This window comes from Equus asinus, chromosome 21, assembly GCF_041296235.1.
Source record: "Equus asinus isolate D_3611 breed Donkey chromosome 21, EquAss-T2T_v2, whole genome shotgun sequence".
NCBI classification, from domain to species: Eukaryota; Metazoa; Chordata; class Mammalia; order Perissodactyla; family Equidae; genus Equus; species Equus asinus.
The window spans coordinates 18,212,168-18,231,713 of NC_091810.1; the positions used below are offsets into that span (position 1 = coordinate 18,212,168).

Here is a 19,546-nt window from a genome sequence, read left to right on the forward strand (position 1 = left end):
AGGGCCCTTGGGCCCAGAGCCCTGAGCTGGCTCCTGACGGCCTGTCTCTCTGTCTCTGTCTCGCCCCCTTGCCCTCCAGATAGTGATCGTGCAGTTTGGGGGGAAGCCATTCAGCTGCTCCCCGCTGCAGCTGGACCAGTGGATGTGGTGCATCTTCATTGGGTTAGGCGAACTCGTCTGGGGCCAGGTAAGTTCCGGGTGGTTGTAGGAGGTGCCTGTCATGGCGGAAGGGAAAAAGCACGGGATGGGGACTCCGGGAGCCCAGAAATGGGTCTCGGCTCTGCCATGGACTCGCTGTCTGACACCCAGCAAGACCCGCCCCATCGTTGGGCATCGGAGCAACAGGGGGTGGCCCAGTTCCCAAATGCTGGTCACTTGGGTGCCACCACTATGATTTTTGCCTTATATCCATATACCACTGAACTTGTTAATTTACTTAATACTTTCTTTCAATTGCATCAGCTTTTTAACAAATTTATTTCAAGAGGCAACTTTATATTACTAACGTGGTTGGGAAATGAACATCTCTTGTTGTAAACAGAACCTAACAAAAAAATAATGTAATGAGAATGACGTTATTAAACGCTAACCAGATGTCATGGCCCGCGAAGGCTCAAAGCCTGAGGCCAGCTTGTTGTTAAGAAGGGATGAGTACCTGGTGTGGTGGAGATTAGCAGGTTGTGGGGCACCAAGCCGAGACTCCATCGGAGGGCTCCGAGGGGACGCAAGAGGGACGAACTCTGCCACGTCACAGAGCTATTCTTGCTGTATCTGAGATGCTCTCTCCCTGGCTCCGGGGACCCCTGGGCCGGATGTTCTGTAGGGGTCCTTCCAGCCATGACCCCAGAACATTCTCTCATGCACTCCCTTCTCTACTTCTGCCCACGTTCAGGGCATGCAAACACATCCACACGGTCACGGTGCTCACAGCTCACAGGCGCCGACTGGGACGTGGTCGGGCGCCAGAGAAGCGCCGGGCGCCAGATTCCAGGCGAGAGGGACTTTATTCCCAAGGTCATGTCATCCAGCCATGGGGCCACCAGAGGCCTGAGACATTGTTCTTGCCTTCAAGCTGTTCCCAGGCTAGAGTGGGAGGTTCCAGTGGCAGAAATGAACTAGAAGATGAAGAAGAAAGTTTAGTTTCATCCAAAGGGAACTTCTTTAAACTTTGGGGCTTCTTCAGAGAGTTGACAAACTGGATTTGACTTAGCAACCCCATTCCCTGGGCACTAATGATGGGACAAGCCATCATTAGTCCCCTGGGGCCCACACCCTCAGGGAGCTCTTGGCGTCTGGGCCAGCAGACTCCTAATCCCTAAGGACGATGCCAGTGGGCAATGCTGACCTTCAACTCCCAGGGAAGCCCTGGAGCTGAGCGGCCAGGCCAGCCCTGTCTGTCTTTGCAGGAGATGTAAGGGGCCTCTCACCTCCGCCACCTCAGCTTCCCCCTAGGTCCTGCCTCTCAGGCCTCAGCCCCCTGGACGAGCCCTTTGGAGGAAGACTCAGAATGAAGGCATAGTCCCTCCCCATACCGCTTTCCCTTTCTGGGAGGGCAGCCATTCCCAGAGTCCCAGGACTGGCTCTCCCCCAGGGTACCCAGGCCCTGAGCCCCCGTTGCCCATGCTGGGTATCCCAGGACCCAACAGCCTCAGGAGGAATGAACCCCAGAGACCTGAGGGTCAGCCATGGGCCAGGTTCACACATGGCAGCTTAGACACCCCAGCTCTGAGAATAGCTCTCAGCTTTATGGATGGGAAAACGAGAGCTCAGAGAGGTTGGGTGACTTGCCCAAGGTCATGCCACCAGTAGGGTCTGGAGTATTCAAAGTCACTTCTGTCCAACTCCTAATGGCCAAGGTTTTCCACTGTGTTCCCCTGACTCTGGATGAGTGAGTGAATTAAAAAGCAAATTAATAAGAAATGTAAAGATTGAGTTGAGGAATGAGTGAGATGAGTTAAGGAGTGAGTTGAACATGTAACTAGCTAAGTGGCTAAGAGGAGAGGGAGGGAGAGGAAGGTGGAGGTGACGGGAAGGAAGGAGGCCAGCTGATGGACAGCCCCCATCTCCCTGACCGTCGCGTCCCCTGCAGGTCATCGCCACCATCCCGACCAGCAGGCTCAAGTTCCTCAAGGAGGCGGGCAGGCTCACGCAGAAGGAGGAGATCCCAGAGGAGGAGCTCAATGAGGACGTGGAGGAGATAGACCACGCCGAGCGAGAGCTGCGGCGGGGCCAGATTCTGTGGTTCCGAGGCCTGAATCGGATCCAAACCCAGGTACAGGAGGCTCCCGGGGCTGGGCCCACGCCTGGCTGGGGTGGGCAGGCGATGGAGATGAGAGTGCTCCATGCCACCCCCCAGGGCCGTAGAAGCTGGGGTCCAGACCTGCTCTCACCATCTCACCAGCCTTTTGTATGCCCACGTTCCTCACACACACTACCGCGTGGCTGCTAAAGAAACAGCAGCCTTCTGAGGAATGTTCCACCTCGCCCTCTCAGCCCAGCGAGGGTTCAGACTGGGGATCACACCCATTGGGGGTTTCCAGGGGGGATGCCCCTAAGAGGGCAGGGAAGGGGTGACTTGGAGGCTTGAGGTGAGTGAGGGGCTCTGGTCAGGGCCCATGGATCAGGGCTGTGGGGCGGCCACCAGGAGGGTCGGGCAAGGCTGGAGACTGGTCCACGTGCAGCCAGAATAACAGCTTCAGGCCAAGGTCAGCCCCAGATTTTCCTGGGCCTGGTGGTCAGCCCATGAGCCCACTTCTACACATGTGCACACATCCTCTTCCTCCACGGGGCTTCAGACTCTGCCCCCAGCCTCCACCGGGGTGTTGAGGCAGCTCCGGGGAGTAAAGCTCCATTTTCCCCATGCACACACAGACACATACGTGCACACCAAGGACACATGTGCAGAGTGCACGTGTGGGATGTGTGTCCATTCCCCGGGACAGAGACTGCATGGCTGCCACATGCTGCAACCACGGGGCCCCCCCACACACCACACACTCTCACACGGGCCAGCTCCTCGACACGGGTGGGGGTTGTAGTTCACAGCATGCCTTCACAGCCCCGTAAGAAGAGGAACAGAGGGGACGATGAGACTAAGAGAGGGTTGGTCTGGCCCAGACCACCTGAGAGAGTGGTGTCTGTGCAGTTCATGGCCACCCCACCCCATCACACTCTGGCAAGTGCAGAGCCCCCACTTTGATGGCCTCAGTGGCATGGCCATGCACTTCCTTTAACAAACACAACAAGCAAGAGGTCCCCTGGGCTGCCTCACACCCCACAGTGCACTGTCTCACACATCATCTCCTTGGCCTCCACAGCCCCCGAGAGGTAGGTATGCCCCTCCCCCAGTTTCAGGGGTGACTGAGGTTCGGGAGAAAGCCCTTTCTGAGAGCTGGGGTAGGGGACAGCCTGACACAGCCTGGGCTCTCCTACTCGACAAGAAGCCCAGCAGCCAGCCCTCCTGGGGCAGCTGTCAGTGCGCATGGCCCTGGTGCTGTCACCAGTCCAGCCACAAAGCCTTTCAGGGGCCTTAGAATGGCAGGAGGACACCGGGACTGCAGTTTCTGGAGTGGGCCCACGTGCCTCTCCAGCCTGGCTCTCATGGACAGTAAGGTGGGCCAGGTGCTTTGCCACCTACAGATAACCCTGCCAGGTAGGTGGCATTGCCCTCTCTGAAGGGCAAGAAACTGCGCTCAGAGAGGTGACTTGCCCAAGGTCACCTAGCTCCTAAGTGGCAGAGCCAGGATCTGGGCCAAGGTCTGTCCACCGCAGAGCCCCCAGCACACGGCTCTGGCTCCATGCCTGGCCCTGAGGGGGCTGAGCACCCCCCTTACCTCTAATGCCATGTTTAATCACCCCCCAGCCCATTGGCCCCTGAGCCACTAGAGCAGGACAAAGGTGGGGCCCCTGTGTCCTCCCTGGGACCCTGGGAACTACAGATGGCCCGGAGCTGAGCAGACGTCTTCCCGAGCCTTGGAGTGTGTCTGGTACTTTTGTTTTGATTTAAGTGACGTCGTCTTTGTCACCGTGGCTGCGGCTGTTCTCGTGGTTGCGCCTGTCAGTCGTGCAGCTGTTGTGTCCGTTCTTCTCGCAACTTGTCTCGTTCTCTCCTCCGTTGCAGATTGAAGTAGTCAATACTTTCAAGAGCGGGGCCTCCTTTCAGGGGGCCCTGCGGAGACAGTCCTCCGTCACCAGCCAGAGCCAGGACGTAGCCAATCTCTCTAGCCCTAGTCGCGTGTCGTTGTCCAATGCTCTTTCCTCTCCGACCAGCCTTCCTCCTGCTGCAGCTGGGCGTGAGTGTGCATCCTTACCGCCTTGGGCGCCAGCGACGCCAGCGCTGGGCGGGCAGGGGCTGGGGCACCGAGGACATGGGGGACAGCTGGTCATGGCTAGGCCCAGGGGCTGAGGGGCCACAGCCATTGAGGAGGGGCCCAGCTACTCAGGAGATCAGAGCCAGTCACGGGGGGCAGTACCTCGGCAGGCCAGAGTCAGCCTGGGTCAGGGGTTGCCCGTCAGTGAGAGGGTCGTGAGGGTTGCAAGTGGTCAAAAAGTCGGGCCAGTCCAAAGATCACCACTGGTCTGGGACGTCTCAGAGATCAAGTGTCCCAGCCCCTACAGGGTCACAGCAGCCCAGGGAGCAGCCAGCTGGGGGGCACCGAGGGTCCCAGTCAGTGTCGGATCATGCTCAGGGCAAGGGTCAGAGCTGGCCAGGAGGTCACAGTTTTGCAGTCAAGGTCAGGCAAAGGGACAAGACCCTCAGGGATCACAGTCAGTCACAGCGGGGTCCAGCCAATTGAAGGGTCCTTGTAGGTCAGAGGTCACAGTCAGCCAGGGTTCCCAGGCCCCCAAGGAGATCACAGCCTGGAGGCCTAGCCCCCAGTGGTTCAGAACCCTCTGCCCTCTCCCCTTGCATACCTGCTGGCATCAGTGGCCTCACACACACTTTTTCCTGCATGCAGAAAGTCTGTGCCCTTCCCGGAAGGGACAAGACTCCTGACCCACTCGGCTTGACCTCCAGGAGAAAACTGGTGGGCCAGCCTCATGTCTTGGCTGGGTGCCAGCAGGCCCTGTGGGATCTGACCCAACCTTGGGCTTCCTGCCTTCCTTATCTGAGGGACAGCCTGGGACTCTGACCCCTCTGTCATCTTCCTCCTGCCACCTCGAGCTCATCTCCTCAGGCCGCCACTTCTGACCTGGGTCTCTCATCTCTGGCCTTGTCTAGATCTTTCAGACCTTCCCTGGCTGCAGGCCCCCGAGGCAATAAGAAGTCTCCTTCTACCACCTGCCTCCTCTCCCTTGTCTCCACTGGGGCCCTCCTCCTGCCCGGGGGCCCCAGTCTGGTCTTCTGGTGTGGACACAGTGTGTTTGCTCACTTAGCCAGCCCCAGGGCTTCTCTGATGAGGAACCGACTCCAGGCCTCATCTCTTGATGCTTTATAAGGTGCCTCTAGCCGCCTCCAAACACAGAACCACCCACAACGTACATCCTCTGCCTCTGAGCAGGAGAGGACCCGTGCGCTGGGTGGGAACTCTGCCATCTGCCCTCTGGCAGGAGGCACATGCTGAAAAAGAGCCTGCAGGTGACATAAGCTCATGTCCCATGACCTTCCAGTGGATGTGGTCCTGCTAGGCATGCAAGATGACAGGATGGATGCAGAGAAGGGGGAAAAGCCCCTCACTGTTCATTCATTAGCACAGAAACATGGCAATGAGGAGGCCGGATGAGCCGAGGTGAGGTGGGGACATATTTGAACAGGTGCTGTCACGTCTCTATGAGATATTGTCCCCAGGAAATCACTGCCAGGCTTTCTCAGGGCAGGAAGCACTTTGGTCCCATCCTTCCCCCCTTCACACCAGAGAGCCCTCATCTTGATGGGAGGCCCCCACCCAGCTGACCTACTCCTGCGTCACTTAGCACTGGCCTTGTTCAGCACTGCCCCCTGTCTGGTGCAATGACCAAAGTGTTCCAGCCTGGAGAGCCACTTGGAAAAGAGTCCATTACTCTCATTTTCTGCCCCTCCCCACCCCCCAGGGACACCTGCATCCCTCTGACTGCCAGAAGCCTGGCTTCTGGGTGCACGCTCTGCTCCTTGTCCATCCTGGCTCAGCCTCTTTCTTGAAGCGTGGCTCTTCACACTGGCCCGACAAAGCTCGTCTGGCATTCCTGGGCACCCATGCAGCCCCTGAAAGTCCTCCCTCAGTTTAGCCCCTCATCCTCACTTTCAGTCTAGAAGAAAGAGCTCAGTCAGCTTGAACCTTGGCAATTTCATTTTCATCTTTTCTCCTGTCATTTATAAAACCATTCAGTAAGGCTAGTCTGGGACAATCAGTCCTCAACACGTCTCCTGCAGAGAAATGCCCATTTCTGCCCACCTTCCACTTCCTGTGTCTAAGCCACTCTCCTTCCAGGCCAGATTACTCCTGTTTATCCCATGGGGACCCCACCTTTGGAACACTCTTTGAAAAAGAGCCTATAGGCCTTGCCCAAGACCCTTCGTTCTCTCAGAGGTGCCAAAGGGGCTGGCCAGGCATGACTCCCTAACCCAACCACCATCTTGCCTCTCCCCCAGGGGCCTCCTTAAGAATCTTGCATTCCTACCCTCTATTGTAGAGGTCAGCCTGTAATTCTGGGTCTCTTCTGGGACCCTTTCTTAGGCGTGTGGTCTCAAACAGAGCCCAACCATCCCCCTGCATGAGGGCACTGGTTCCAAAAGGGATCACACCCTCTCTGGTTTCAACACACACGTTTTGGTCAACATAGGCATAATGTGAACTCTAAATAGATATGCCCTAGTTCCTCCTTTGCTTGAGTAGTTTCTATAACAATGTCACCACCTCTGGTCTCCGAGGACTCTCTACATACCAGACAGGGGCCCTTCAGAAGCCAAAAAGCTTTCTGCCCATAGGGAAGCAGGTGGCCAGGAAGTCAGAGAAGGGGCACCCAATTGGGAGGGATGGAGGGGCTGCCTCCTGCCTCCTCGGAGCAGGGTCTTCCTGGGGATCCTCCAACAGAGGGTGGCCATGTGCATGCTGAGTCAAAAATACCTGGGGTCTGTGTGCCCTGGAAGGAACCAAACCCCTGTCCCCTGAGTTATCAAGAGCTGACTGACCACAAGGCCTGGGGCAGGGCAGTGTGTACTTGGGGCTGACTTCCGACTCACTGGGGTGAGGAACCCCCCACCACATCACATAGCCCTCCCCCAGCACCACTGAGAGACGGAGGGCCCCAGGCAGACAAATGCATGCCGTGACATGACGGTCTGGCCAGATTGGCATCTGGAACATTCGGGAGGGAACTCTGGTCCACTCTCTTGCTTTTCTCTTCTGACTTACAGAAAAATGAGTTCATTTTTCCCCCCCGAAACTTAATGGCACACCCCTAACGCCTTACGCTTGAGCCTCACTCAACATTTTCCAAAGCAGCTCCCCACCGCCTTCACTTCGTGTATGCCTCACAAGTGAAACACGAGGCGGGAGGGTCTGCCCATACGTCCATTTCACTGAGCACGACACGGAGGCTCAGAGAGGCAGGTGGTTGGCAAGAGGCATGACTCTGAAGGCCTTCATTCTCCCCCCGCCCCACACCCCCCGGAGGGTGAATTTCCACTAGGAAGCAGTGCCCCCCCCCCCCCCAGGCCAACGCTAGCATTCAGCTCTTGGATCTACAGCCAAGCCGCACAGCTCCTTTCTCACTCCCCACAAATCCCAACACATCTGAAGCCACCTTTGCATTCAGAAGTTTGTAGCAGGCTCGTGTCCATCAGTGGAGGTCCTGGCCCCTCAACCACCCAGGCCAGGAGCATCAGACGCCCCCCCGGCTCCCAGGACCGGCACTCTCTGGACGCCATCCCCTGCTGGACAGGGCATCTCCTTCTCCCACTCCCCCTTCAGCTCCCTGGTTCTGAGGACTGCTAGGGCAAGGAGTTTGCATCTCTAAGGGGGAGAAGTAAAGAAGAAGGGAAGGAAGGAAAGCTGGACCTCTCGTTAGCATTTTGGTAATTAAATTAGTGCAACCTTGGGTTGGCGAGAAAATGGCTTGCTTCTGGGGGGGACCCTGGAGCTCTCCGCTGTCTGAATATTCCATGTGTTTGTTTCCCTAGAGGGCTAGAGAACCCTGGACACAGAGTTCAGCAAGAGAGAGTGAAATTAAAAGAGGTTGTGAGTCTTTAACCTTGAGCCTGAAATGAATGTGAACCAATCCCAGACTCTTGGCTTCCTTGAAGCCGGGTAAACATTCGAGTATGTCGAACCCATCCCAGCCCGGGGCTTAGGCATTTCCTCAGAGCCCGCCAACGGCACGGGCCCCCTGCTCCCTTTGTGCTGATGAAACCAAAACGTCTGAAACCCCACAGCCTGGTCCTTTTCTCACCCCCACCCCACGCCCAAATGCGGCGTGTGAGCCCGAACCCCATCTGTAGGGTAGGCAGGGAGGGGAGACGGAAGAGCTTTTTTTCTTCCCACATTTTTTTCCATTTCAGCCGCGGAGAGGACCGAAGTGGAGACTTGAGATGGCCATGGCGGGATGTCCCGAAAAGTCTTGTCCCCACAGTCTTGTCCAAAGCAGTTCATTCTTTCTGTTGTCTCCATGCCAGGGGGAGGGCGAGGGGCCTGCATCTCATTGTGTGTCGTCCCCTCTGCGTTGTCAGTCACATGACAGGGTCCTGCCACCATCCCTCCTCCTCCACCAGGCACTCCGGCTGGCATCTTATTGCAATTCAGCCTCAGAATGTGCTGGGCACTAGGTTGGGCAGCTACCGTGGTAATTATTATTTCCATTGTACAGATAAGAAAATGGAGGCCTGCCACACCTTTTTTGTTGTTGTTTTCACTTAATCAAGGGTATAATGACCCACTTATCCTGAGATCAGAATACTGAGCCACAAATAGGGAGTCCAGGGAGAAAGAAGTCCCAGAGCAGCCAAACAGCCTCGCGGCACACCAGCACTAATGCACAGCATCTGGCTGGCTCTCGCTTGGCCCCTGATGCCTCCTATTTAAAGCAGGATTCCAACACGCAGTGTTCCCTGGAGTCCCCAGGCCACAGCACGTAAGGAGGAGAAGGGACAGAGATGCTCTTGAGAAGACAGGGAAAAATCACAACTAGTAATCTAGTAATGATGGCTGACAGCAAAGAAGAAAAACTCAAAAAAAAAAAACTATAGGGTCTTACACAAGACCAAGAAGGATTATTGACAAGCTTAAATCCTTCTCTGTGTGCTCTGAATTAAAAGGCAGAGGAGCATGTGTTGTGCTTCAGAAGGGCTCCCCTCTGAAATGGGAAAATAAAATAGGAGCTCTGACACTTAAACTCGTCAGCCACAGTCATGGAGAAGATTCGCACCCCTGGACAGGGTTTTCCCCACCTGTGCCCCACCGACAAGCTACCTCTGAGTTTAGCTGAGAGTTTCACAAATCCTGGGACCACAAGGGCCCCCCCACAATTGCCTAATCCAGCCCTCAGTCCCTGTGGTCTGGGGCGGCCACCGCTCTGCAGGGGAGGCCAGGCAGGGCACCCTCAGCACCAGGGCCACCTCACCTGAGGCTCTGCTCCTTGGAGGCATCAGTGCTGTCTGTTTCCCACCACTGGCTCCGCTCTGAGGTGGGGCTGGGAAGAGATAAGGAGGCACCTTTGGCACTAGTCTCATCAGCCCCTTGAGACGACAGGCATGGCCCCCTCCCAGGAGTCCAGAGAAGGGACACTCTTCAAAGTGAGGATCTTGTTCCTCTGCACCCTGTGAGGCAGGACAGAGGACGACCAGCGAGGCAGTGTGGCTTGCCCACGGTCAAGACATCCGAGTGGCAGAGCCAGGACCCAGACTTAGGTCTGCCTGAGCCAAGTCCAGTGCTCTTCCCACTGGCCTGGAAGACTCAGGGTCCAACCTCCTTCCACTCTCCAGAGAACCACAGGTTCCACTGAGACACGGAAGAGGAAAGAACGTGCTGTTCAGTGGCTCCGTTCCCCACTCCCTTAGAGCCCCACCCAAGGCTGGGTTTGGCCATCTGATTCTGCCTCAGTTTTTGGTTTTGTGTTTTCAAAGCACAAATAAAGAAAGAAAGAAAATACCCCAGGAAATAAGGGGCCCCAAAGCCAACTCCAATAACCGGCCAGGGCTTTGAGTCTATACTCGAGTGTTTACCTCCCAAATGCATGAAGGAAAGAAACGGTGGGACAAACGGCCTCCGTTCACATTGTCCAGGCTTCCAAGTGTAGCCGTGTGTGTGTCTGTGTGTGCTGTGTGGTTCCTGACCCCCACCGTGGCATGCTCCCGCCCCTGAATGTCATCAGTCCGCCGGCTCCTTCGTGCTTTCTGGCTGCCTCTGCTCTGCACCCCGGAAAGCCCTGAGTTGGCTTTGGTTTGCTTCGCTGCCTTCAGTGTGATGTCCCATTCTCTGTTTGGTCCTTGTGTGTCTTCTCTCATCCCAGCTCATCCCACTGTCTCTCCTTTCTGTTCCTCTTCTGTTTGTGACACGTTATCTGTTCCACGTTGTATCGTTTCTTAACTGCGTGTGGTTTTTTTTAAGATTAATTTTTTTAAATAGCCTCTCCTCCTTCCTACTTTATTCCCACCTGGTCCCACTCCCCTTCTGCATGGTTGGACCTCTGCTTCAAAGTTAACAAGGCTCAGTCTCTCACTAGGTCTGGGTGCCCGCCGGAGCGGACTATGCTTCCTCTAACCACTGTTTCCCATCACCTCTTTGATGGGGCTTGATTCCTCCTGTCCTAAGACTGTAGTTCTGACCAAAACCAAAGCAATTTTAAAAACCTCATGGATGCATATAACCTGAGCCCCTCTTCCATTCCTCCCCTCCTGTCCATGCTCATAACACCCAACGACTGTGGATTCCAGCCACCTGCTGTGTGCCCTTACCCCTCTCCCACCCGCCCCTCCTCTGAGGCCCCCAGAGCTTGGCTGTCGCCCCCCAAGGGCAGCGCTTCTCACTCCTGTGCTTTCCTTACAGATCCGCGTCGTGAAGGCGTTCCGTAGCTCTCTCTATGAAGGTCTAGAAAAGCCTGAGTCTCGAACCTCCATCCATAATTTCATGGCTCATCCTGAATTCCGGATTGAAGATTCACAGCCCCACATCCCCCTCATCGACGACACCGACCTGGAAGAAGATGCTGCGCTCAAGCAGAACTCGAGCCCGCCGTCATCGCTCAACAAGAACAACAGCGCCATCGACAGCGGGATCAACCTGACGACCGACACAAGCAAATCAGCTACCTCTTCAAGTCCAGGGAGCCCCATCCACAGCCTGGAGACGTCGCTTTAGCTGAGGACCCCGCCGCCACCCACCTCCCGGGCACCCACCCATCCAGGCACCCAGCTCACCCAAGCAGCAACGAGCAACAACAGGAAACCAAATACTGGCGAGAAAACCAACGTTTCCACCCAACAGACCCTTTTTCTGGCTGCGATGCTGTTTGAACACTTTTTCACTTTGAGGCAAGGGGCAGGATCTCCTCTGGGGGCTTAAGGGAGTGAGCGATTTTTCCCAGAGCAAGCCCTTCCTGGCTCCCGCCCAAACCTGGACCAGCCATGCACCCGCCCGGCCGCCACGTCCCCTGCATGAATGTACTGTACACTTCCAGTCCTCCCCTTGTTTGGTTTATGGGGGGTTGGGGAGGGGTTTTTGTTTGTTTTCTTAGGCGGGAACTGCAAACAGACTCTTTTCTGAGACTACTTATCCAATCCACTGGTCCGTGAGTTTTTGAAATGCTTGCACAGCATGGTCTCAGTTGTATAGGTTAATTTAACAACTTTTTGAAATTGCAGAGCTTAACTCGCCTAGTAGATTTGCACCAATGGAACCGAAGAACTTCATAGACACTCACAACGTTATATCCATTTCTTTGTATCTATATCAACGTATACTTCTCCAAGACCGTATACGTCCATATAGATAGGTAGATATATATATATATATATAAATATATATACATGGATATATAAAGTTTCTTTGCCGGCATGTTGCCTTGTTTCTGCTTAAATTGCTCTATTTTAACTTATTTATGTCCTAAAAGAAGAATGTAATTTGTTTACAAACCTGTAGATAACATCTTTGGCTATTTGTACGGTTTAAGAACACTGGTGGCTGAGATGCTATAAAAATAGCTCGGCCCAACAGACATTTCCCTGGATTGCATCCTTGATGTTTTACGATAGCCATGTTTGATTTTTGCCTGCTGTTTCCGTTTGATAACATCACTACCGCGGAAGGCTCAGGCAGAAGCCAAATGCCACCAAGTCCCCATCCTGAGGGGTTGCACACCATGCTCCGTAGACGAAGGGAGAGGAGGAGAGAAGGTTCCCTGGGCTTGCAGCACTGACGGCCGGCCTGGCCCAAGGATGACGGGACCCGCCAAGCATTGGGTTGAAGACTTTTCTCTCAATGAAACTCGCTTGAGTTTACTAAGAGCATTTCAAAAAGAGGTCCTCTTTGGCGCTGTCTGTACAGAGATGGAGGTAGTGTTGCAATATTATAAATGCTATTGTGTTGATTTTTTTTTCAGTTAGTAATTTAGGAGTTTATTTCCTTATAAATTGCAGCATATGAGCTGTTGGCATATTGGATGAGAATCATTATGGCTTGCTGCTTTTAATTTTTATTTTTGAAGAAGAATAGCCTTTTTCTCTGCACTATTTAGATCCGAACGAACCTTATGACGTGTATATTGAGATGTATTCAGTGTGACTTTTAAACCAAATTGTCTTCCCATAGTCGCAATATATACTGTAGCCTTTTAACAACAAGTGTTGCTTTCCCAGACAGAAAGCCATTCTGAAACCCTACAGTATCACAGGTGAGAAAAGGTGGTTATTTTCCCCCCAAGACAATAACAGCACTAGTAATCCCACTTAATAAGAGCTTATTTAATTGTATGTCAGCCTCTTAACTGCTAAGCACTTTGTGGGTATCAGCTTTTTTCATAAAAGAACTTTTGTATTTAATACAAAGTTTGCGTTGAGACTTTTCGGCATACAATCTTTTTCCATAAACTTGTACAGTGCAAAAGACATTTTGAATACCATGATCGATGATGTCCCATGCTTCAAGGAAAACCAAACACTTTCCGCCTCGCTTGCGAAGTTCGTTCCTCATACTGACCCTCCCCACAGTTGCTGTGTGTCAGCCCGCCCCTTCCCTGCTCCAGGCCCAGAGAATTCTTCCACAAACAAGATGAGAGCCACTTGGGAAAAGAGCCATAGTCAGCCAGGAGGGCCTGTGTCTGGACGGCTGTGGAGAAACCTGAGGGTTTGGAATCCCAAGTCAGCCCACCCACTTGGCAAACCCTTCCTGGAAGGAGGACCTTCTCTGTGAGCGAGCATCGCCTGAATGTCACGGAGAAATAGCTCTGAATGTACCCAGCAGAGGAAACTGCATCCCGAAAGGGGTGGCCAGCCCTCAGAGACGCTTACTGGATTCCGATAGGAACACCACCAAAAGCCAGCCCACAGCTCTCCTGCCGAGAAAGGAGAGACCTGTGCCCGTCAAACTCGGGGCAGCCTTGGAATGTGGAGTTTTTTGTAGTTTCCTTTGTCAGGGTTTTCCATCACCCCCTTCTTTGTTCCAATTTTGTGTCCATGACCTCATTCCATGACACCAGGGAAGTTGTGCTTGCGCACCGTCCTCCCTGTTCATCTGGAGCCAGGATGCAAGGAAGGCAGGAGGGGTTTCTCTGAGTGGAGCCAAGCTTGCAGAGCAGGGAGCGATGGAAGCTACCAAGAATGCCTGACATTTGTGTCGGTCTTCTCTTGTCAGGAATGATGGATGCTCACACACGCACCCTCACTCTCACACTTGCACACACATCCACACACAGGAAATGATTGGTTTGTCAAAACTCACTGTAGTACATAAAGCTTGCACTCTGCGTCCTATATCTAGCAGCATGGGGTACGTTTGGCAGTTCACCCCATTAGGGGGTAAATAATTTATGACCATTCATCTGTTTTTATGAATTTTTTTATCTAGACAATAACTGTAAATAAAGAACTCACCGTCTCTGTTCATTTAATACTATGCAATGGTTATGCTTTCAATTGCTGACTCTTCGTACTCCCGCAGTGTGGTTCTGAAATGTCTGTGGTTTGAAAAAAGAAAGGCAAAAACCAACATCAGACAGAACACAGTAAATATATACTCTGTAATGTATACTTTTTTCTGGTTTGGGACTGCACCATCCACTTAGCTTCTTTTCATTATTCTGGACAAGGGCTCCAGGAGAAGGCAGCAGATTCCGTTCTGGGGTCTAAGCTCACCAACTTAGCCCCCCACAACAGATGAGGGAAGAGCAGGGGCCCATTCAGTGACCTCCAGGGCTGTGGAGTCACCTGCCTTTAAGGTGGGGGGGAGGAAACTGAGGTGTTTCATTCCTGCAACTCAAGCAGTGCTTTCCCTGACCCACAAGCAGCCTCGATTGCTCCCACCAGCCCCTCCCCATGGCCCCTTGCCCCCTTGTCCCACCCAGAGCATAGAGACGACAAGGGGAGGCTGCCCTGCTGCTGACACGAGACTCATGACAATGCCTGCAATGGGGCAGAGCCCCGGACCTATCTCATCCTGGGTATCCCAGTTACTCAACAGCCACACTTTTTCCCAACCGTGTTGAGATGCCACCTTTACCACAGACTGACAGATAAACGTGGGTCTATTTCTGGAATTTCTCTTGTGTTCCCTTATCTGGGTGTCTCATGTGGCACCAGCCACATGGTTTTAATTATTATCACTTTATATAATTTTTTTAATATGTGGTGGGACAAGTCCCCTTCACTCTTTTTTTTTTTTTTTACAAAAAATTTCCAAAATTTCCTGGTTATTCTCTCACATCTATTCTTCCAAGTAAACTTTAAAATTTTGCCAAGTGCTCCACCTGTGCCCTCCTCCCACCCCAAATACCAGCCCTGTCATTCTGTGTATAAACCCCTTCCCGCCACCGTAAGTGCTGTCCACTCAGGCTCCCTAAGTAAAGGGGCCTGTGAGGAGAGACCAAAGGGCGTCCTGAATCTTGAGGGAAGCCCAGTGTTCCTCCCATCGTCTCAGCTGTCCCCTAAGCCAGGGTGTCATCAGAGAGGCCACCGAGCCACCACCCAATCTCAGTTTGGGACCCAAAGTCACCCACCTTGGTTGTGCTTGGGTGCTCCCTCCATCGGCCCTGGTCCAGACAAGAAAGAGGGGTCTCCCCCAGACCCGGAGCTACCAGAACACAGGGCCCGGTTGCCCGTATTCCTAATTCTCCTCCTGGAGAAACACTTATTCCTGCCTCCCTTCCCTGAGCTGCTTCTCTGTGGGGGGAGGGGGTCAGTTCTTGCTCTTCATTCAGAGTCTTCAGCAGTTGGGTGCGAGGCCGTTTGGGGTGCAGCGATTCCCTGCCTGGCCTTTCTCACCATCCTGTCTCCCCTACCCTTTCTTGTTCCACTTACAGGAGGCTGTCACCCCGCGGCACTATGGCATGCCTCCTGCCCAAACCTCTCCCCACACTGTCTGAGATCCCACCATCGGAAGATCAGGGCAGGGGTGCATTTCTTGAATGCTTTTGGGTCTTGCAGAGCCAAGGCCTAAATGAGACAACAGCAGAAAATCCCCAAGTCTTCTAAGTTCCAAAGCAAGCTCTCCTGACGTTGACATAGAGATCCCACCCACCCGAGTTGGGGGAGGGGATCCCAGGCCCTGGGCATCAGCCATCACCCCCTCCACCAAAAACAAGAGATTTGAGGCTGCTTTGGGACCGCCCTTCTCACCCCTCTGAGTCTGTTTTGTAATGCCTGTGGTGCTCTCCCTCCGGACCTTTCCTCTCGGGGGTCGCCACACTTTGCTAACTCTTGTGTGCACATATTTTATAACAGAGTAGCGAGAAAATGGTGCCGCCTCCAGCTTCCACAAGCTGCCCAGGCTCTGGGGGGCTCTGGGACAATTGGGGCTGGGAAGTGACTGTGCTCTTATTGTACACTATTTCTCTGTATCTCTGGCTTGTGCTCTTTGTAATTAATGGGATTTGTCTGCCTTTTCAACACTATACTGAGCAATAACAATAAATGCACACATGGAAACACAGACACGGTACACATCACAAGGCCTTTTTCCGCAGGACAGCTGGGTCCCCATCCTCCGTGGATTTGAACTTCAAGGGAAACAGTCCCTGGGAGGGAAAAGCACTTTGCCCAAGGGTGCACAGCTCAGTGGGCAGTCTCTCTCCTTCCACCAAGACCCACCTTTTGAACACCCTATGATTTGAGGGACGCACGTTTAACTTGCTGTGAGTCATTAACCTTTCACGGGGAATGGGTGACAGTCCTAGGGAGCAAGACTTCGGGGGAAGGGGCCTCAAGAGGAGGAGGAGGAAGAAGAGATTCAGGGGCAGAGGGTCTGCAAGGTAGAGGCACAAATTGGAGAAAGCTAAGAATGGGCTGAGTTGGGGTCTGGGATTAACCAAAGGAAGGTGATGGGAGATATGGACACAGGATGTAGGTGGCACCCCCTCTTGGGGAGGGGGAAGGCAGAGGGAAACCCGGCACCCTAAGAGTCTGAACTTTGCAAACCTCTGCTGAGCAGCAGCAGAGAATGAGAACGTGCCCAGACCAAGAGATCATCTCAATGTTGGTACAAAGGTTGAGGGTTGCACAAGTACACAACACACACACTCACACACTGAATCCCTTTTCAGAGAGAACCGATCCTCAGATCAAGCACCATAGGCCCATCCAAATTCCAAACAGTTTCACATCCAAGGGTCCATATAATCCAAACATCCACCTTCAGAGGAGGTATCATAATTCCCACTTGACAGAAGAGGAGACAGCAGCTCAGAGAGGTGAAAGGTGTGCCGCCCAGTAAGTAGGAGATTCAGTGCTGATACCTTGCAGTGTCGAGCCCAGAATCAGCACTCAAAACCACTATATTATAACGCCTTTCAGTCCCACCAGCAAAGACCCTATTGAAGAAAATACTGTTGCATTGTTTGTCCCAAATCCCCAATCTCTCCAACTTCAAAGCACCAAGGAATTCCTTCAATAACAACTATGCCCCGTGCATTATAGTTCTATTACACCTAACATGCCACTGTCCCCATTTTCCACTCAAGGAAGACCAGGCTCAGAGGGAAGTGATTTGACCTGATCACCCAGAGAATCAGCGGTGCAGCTACAGAGCCAAGCGCAGGGCCTGCCCCTTGAAGAACAGGAGACTCAGGTGCCCCGCCTCCTTTGCTGTGCTCCACCCTAACATCCGCTGATCACACCTCTCCCCTATTTCTCCATTAGAGGGCAGTAAGGAGTCTTGAAAGCTGGGGTGGGGGTGGAAGGGTGGGTTGCTGCCCAGAGGCCCAGCCCTGAGTTCTGTGAGACCCCACTCCCTTGGCCCCCCTCCAAAGCTCCTTGATGGTCAGGGTCTGTGACGCCCTCTGAGCCTCAACATCTTCCTTCAAGCAGCGACATCTCCAGCTGGGGTTCTCACCTCAGTTTCAAGAGAGGAAACGGAGGGACTGTGACCTACCCAAGGAGAGCCAGGCTCCACCCTAGCTGACTCCTTGATGCCACGAGGGGCCCAGGGCTGCCACATCCGGTGTGGCTGAGGGAGCCCTCGGCTCTGTCCAGCAGGGCAGCGTTCTCACTGTGCTTGTGGGAAGCCAGGGACCCAGAGGTTGGGAACCCTGGGGCTTGGGTCCTGGGCTCCAGCGGCAGGAGCCTGGCTGAGATCCCTCCTTGCCTGGGGCACCTACCCAACGACCCAGACTCACAGGATCCCAGGACTGTAGGGAAGGGGAAGTTAGGAGGCGCGGGTCCCATGGCTTGGAGAGGGCAGGGGGAGAGGGCTCAGCCTCTGGTAGGGGGCATCCCCTGGACTTCTCTGCCCCTGGTCCCAGCCTTGGGTCCTGAGGATGTCCTAACGACAAGGAAGCACCACTCCCCCCCAAATTAATCATCCTACGATGGACATCATAAGGCCAGTCGCACCTAGAACCGCAGAGAGGGGGGTGAAGCTGTAGCTATGAATCCTCTCTTTTATATACGGATCTCCCGGTGATCGGGAGACAAGACAGGCTAGAGCATCACATTCCAAAAGCCCCGGGTCAGGATAGCCGCGGAAACGAGAGCTCCACCCCGTGCGTCTCGCGGGTTCTGCGCGGAGAAGGGGCGGGGCCGTGGGAGGGCGTGGCGCGGCCTTCGGAAGGCCCGGAACCTGGGCGAGAGCGGCGTGCGTTGCTGCCCGGAGGCTCCTGCGCCGCGGCCCGCCGGCCCGCCGGCCCGGCAACGGAAATACGCCTGTCGGAGGCGCCGGGGAAGCTGCCACGTCCGAGGCCGGGAGCCGCCGCGCAGCAGCCATGGTGAGTGTCGGGGCCGTGGTCGCAGCCCTCCGTGCTCCTCCAGGCGCCGGGGCCGTTCTGCCCCTTCCGCCGCTGCGAGGTGTGGGAGCTCTGGGCCTGCCCCCCGCGCCTTCCTGGGGCAGGGCGGCCTTGGGAGCGCCCGGAGTTCTGCGGCCGTGCCTCCTGCTCCTGCCTTTGCTTCTCGTCCCCCAGCGTCGAAAACGGAACCAGGAACACCGTCGGAGCTGCCGTGTCCTGAGCCCCTAGGTCATTGCCAGCGTTGCTCGTAGGGGCACCCGGAGCTGTCGTTGTCCACACCTTACGAACGAGGGGGCTGGAGGATCACAGAGGCCAGGCCTCCTGCACAGGGGCTGAGTGGCAGAGCCGAGACTCGAAGCCCCCAGCCCTTCCCTTCTGCCGCCTCCCACCCGCCTCTCTCAGCAGAGATGTTCGTGGAGCGTTTGCCAGACGAGGGCCCCGGGGATCAGCACACAGAGGTCCGGCGGAGCGAGGACTCTGAGGGCGGGGGCTAGGCGTTCTGGATCTCGGTGGTATTCGCAGTGTCCATCACTCCGCACCTGCTCGGGGAGCGGTGACTGGCTGATGGGAACTTACGGATGAAGGTGTCTGGCCTGAGCCTGGCACAGAGTAGGGCTTCAGCTAAGCAGTGCTCTCGGCAAAGTGGGCGTGCCTGGAGTATTCAGGAAACCTAGCTGAACCCAGAAGTCAAGACACTGGGTTTAGTTCTTGCTCTGCAGAGGGCTGGGTTTTACATTATTCCTCTCCTTTAGCCTCCGATTCTTCAGCTGCTGAGTAGAGTTGGGGTCTCTTGTGCTCTGACAGTCAGCTCTTTCTAAGTGAATTTTTAGCTCCTTAAATGACGCTGAAGAGCTGAACTTTTTTGAGGGCTGCCTTCTACTACTTAACAAGGACCAGACAACTTGAAGTGCTTGGGAGAAAAGACTTTTGAAAAAAGGTTTTAAGAAAAAAAAACAGTTATTCAGAAGTGTGGTTCAGCAGTTCTGGCTGGTGGGTAAGAGTGGTTAAAAATAAGTGCTGGTTGTCTCTAAGGTCCTTTGGTGACCTGGTGTGAAACTACCAGTAAACTTTCTTCCTGACTGCTTAGCGCTCAGCCATCAATTTAGGGAGTTGGAGGTAATGACTACTTGATGTTCTGGAGAAGCGGCCTGGTGGAGTGGAAAGCTCTGTGGGCTGGGAGTTAGCAGGTGGGGCTCTTCCCAGCTCC

General features: G+C 54.3%; 2 protein-coding genes and 1 long non-coding RNA gene across 15 annotated transcripts in view; 2 read left to right on the forward strand and 1 right to left on the reverse strand.

Moving 5' to 3' along the window:
• ATP2B2 (ATPase plasma membrane Ca2+ transporting 2) overlaps positions 1-14,021 on the forward strand; it is a 354,925-nt gene extending 340,904 nt beyond the window's left edge. For 9 of the 12 annotated variants that reach the window (XM_070492452.1, XM_044755359.2, XM_044755361.2 and 6 more), the window contains 3 exons: positions 80-187; positions 2,090-2,272; positions 10,959-14,021. In XM_070492452.1, coding sequence (XP_070348553.1) covers positions 80-187; positions 2,090-2,272; positions 10,959-11,270 — 603 coding nt within the window. In that variant the 3' untranslated portion in view covers positions 11,271-14,021. Of the gene's footprint in view, positions 1-79; positions 188-2,089; positions 2,273-4,120; positions 4,293-8,098; positions 8,154-10,958 lie in introns of all 12 variants that reach the window. The other 3 variants (XM_044755363.2, XM_070492453.1, XM_070492454.1) reach the window with 1 other exon arrangement.
• Positions 130-10,952, reverse strand: LOC123279704 (uncharacterized). The gene is made up of 3 exons (XR_006517967.2): positions 9,535-10,952; positions 656-1,115; positions 130-215 (listed from the first exon to the last, which is right to left on the reverse strand). It is a non-coding gene; the product is annotated as an uncharacterized lncRNA (long non-coding RNA).
• Positions 14,022-18,127: 4,106 nt separating the features above from the next.
• The window catches only part of SEC13 (SEC13 homolog, nuclear pore and COPII coat complex component), a 28,567-nt gene continuing 27,148 nt past the window's right edge, over positions 18,128-19,546 (forward strand). The window contains exon 1 of one of the 2 annotated variants that reach the window (XM_014848158.3): positions 18,128-18,321. In XM_014848158.3, the coding sequence (XP_014703644.1) occupies positions 18,319-18,321 (3 nt within the window). In that variant the 5' untranslated portion in view covers positions 18,128-18,318. Of the gene's footprint in view, positions 18,798-19,546 lie in introns of both variants that reach the window. The other variant, XM_044755368.2, reaches the window with a different exon arrangement.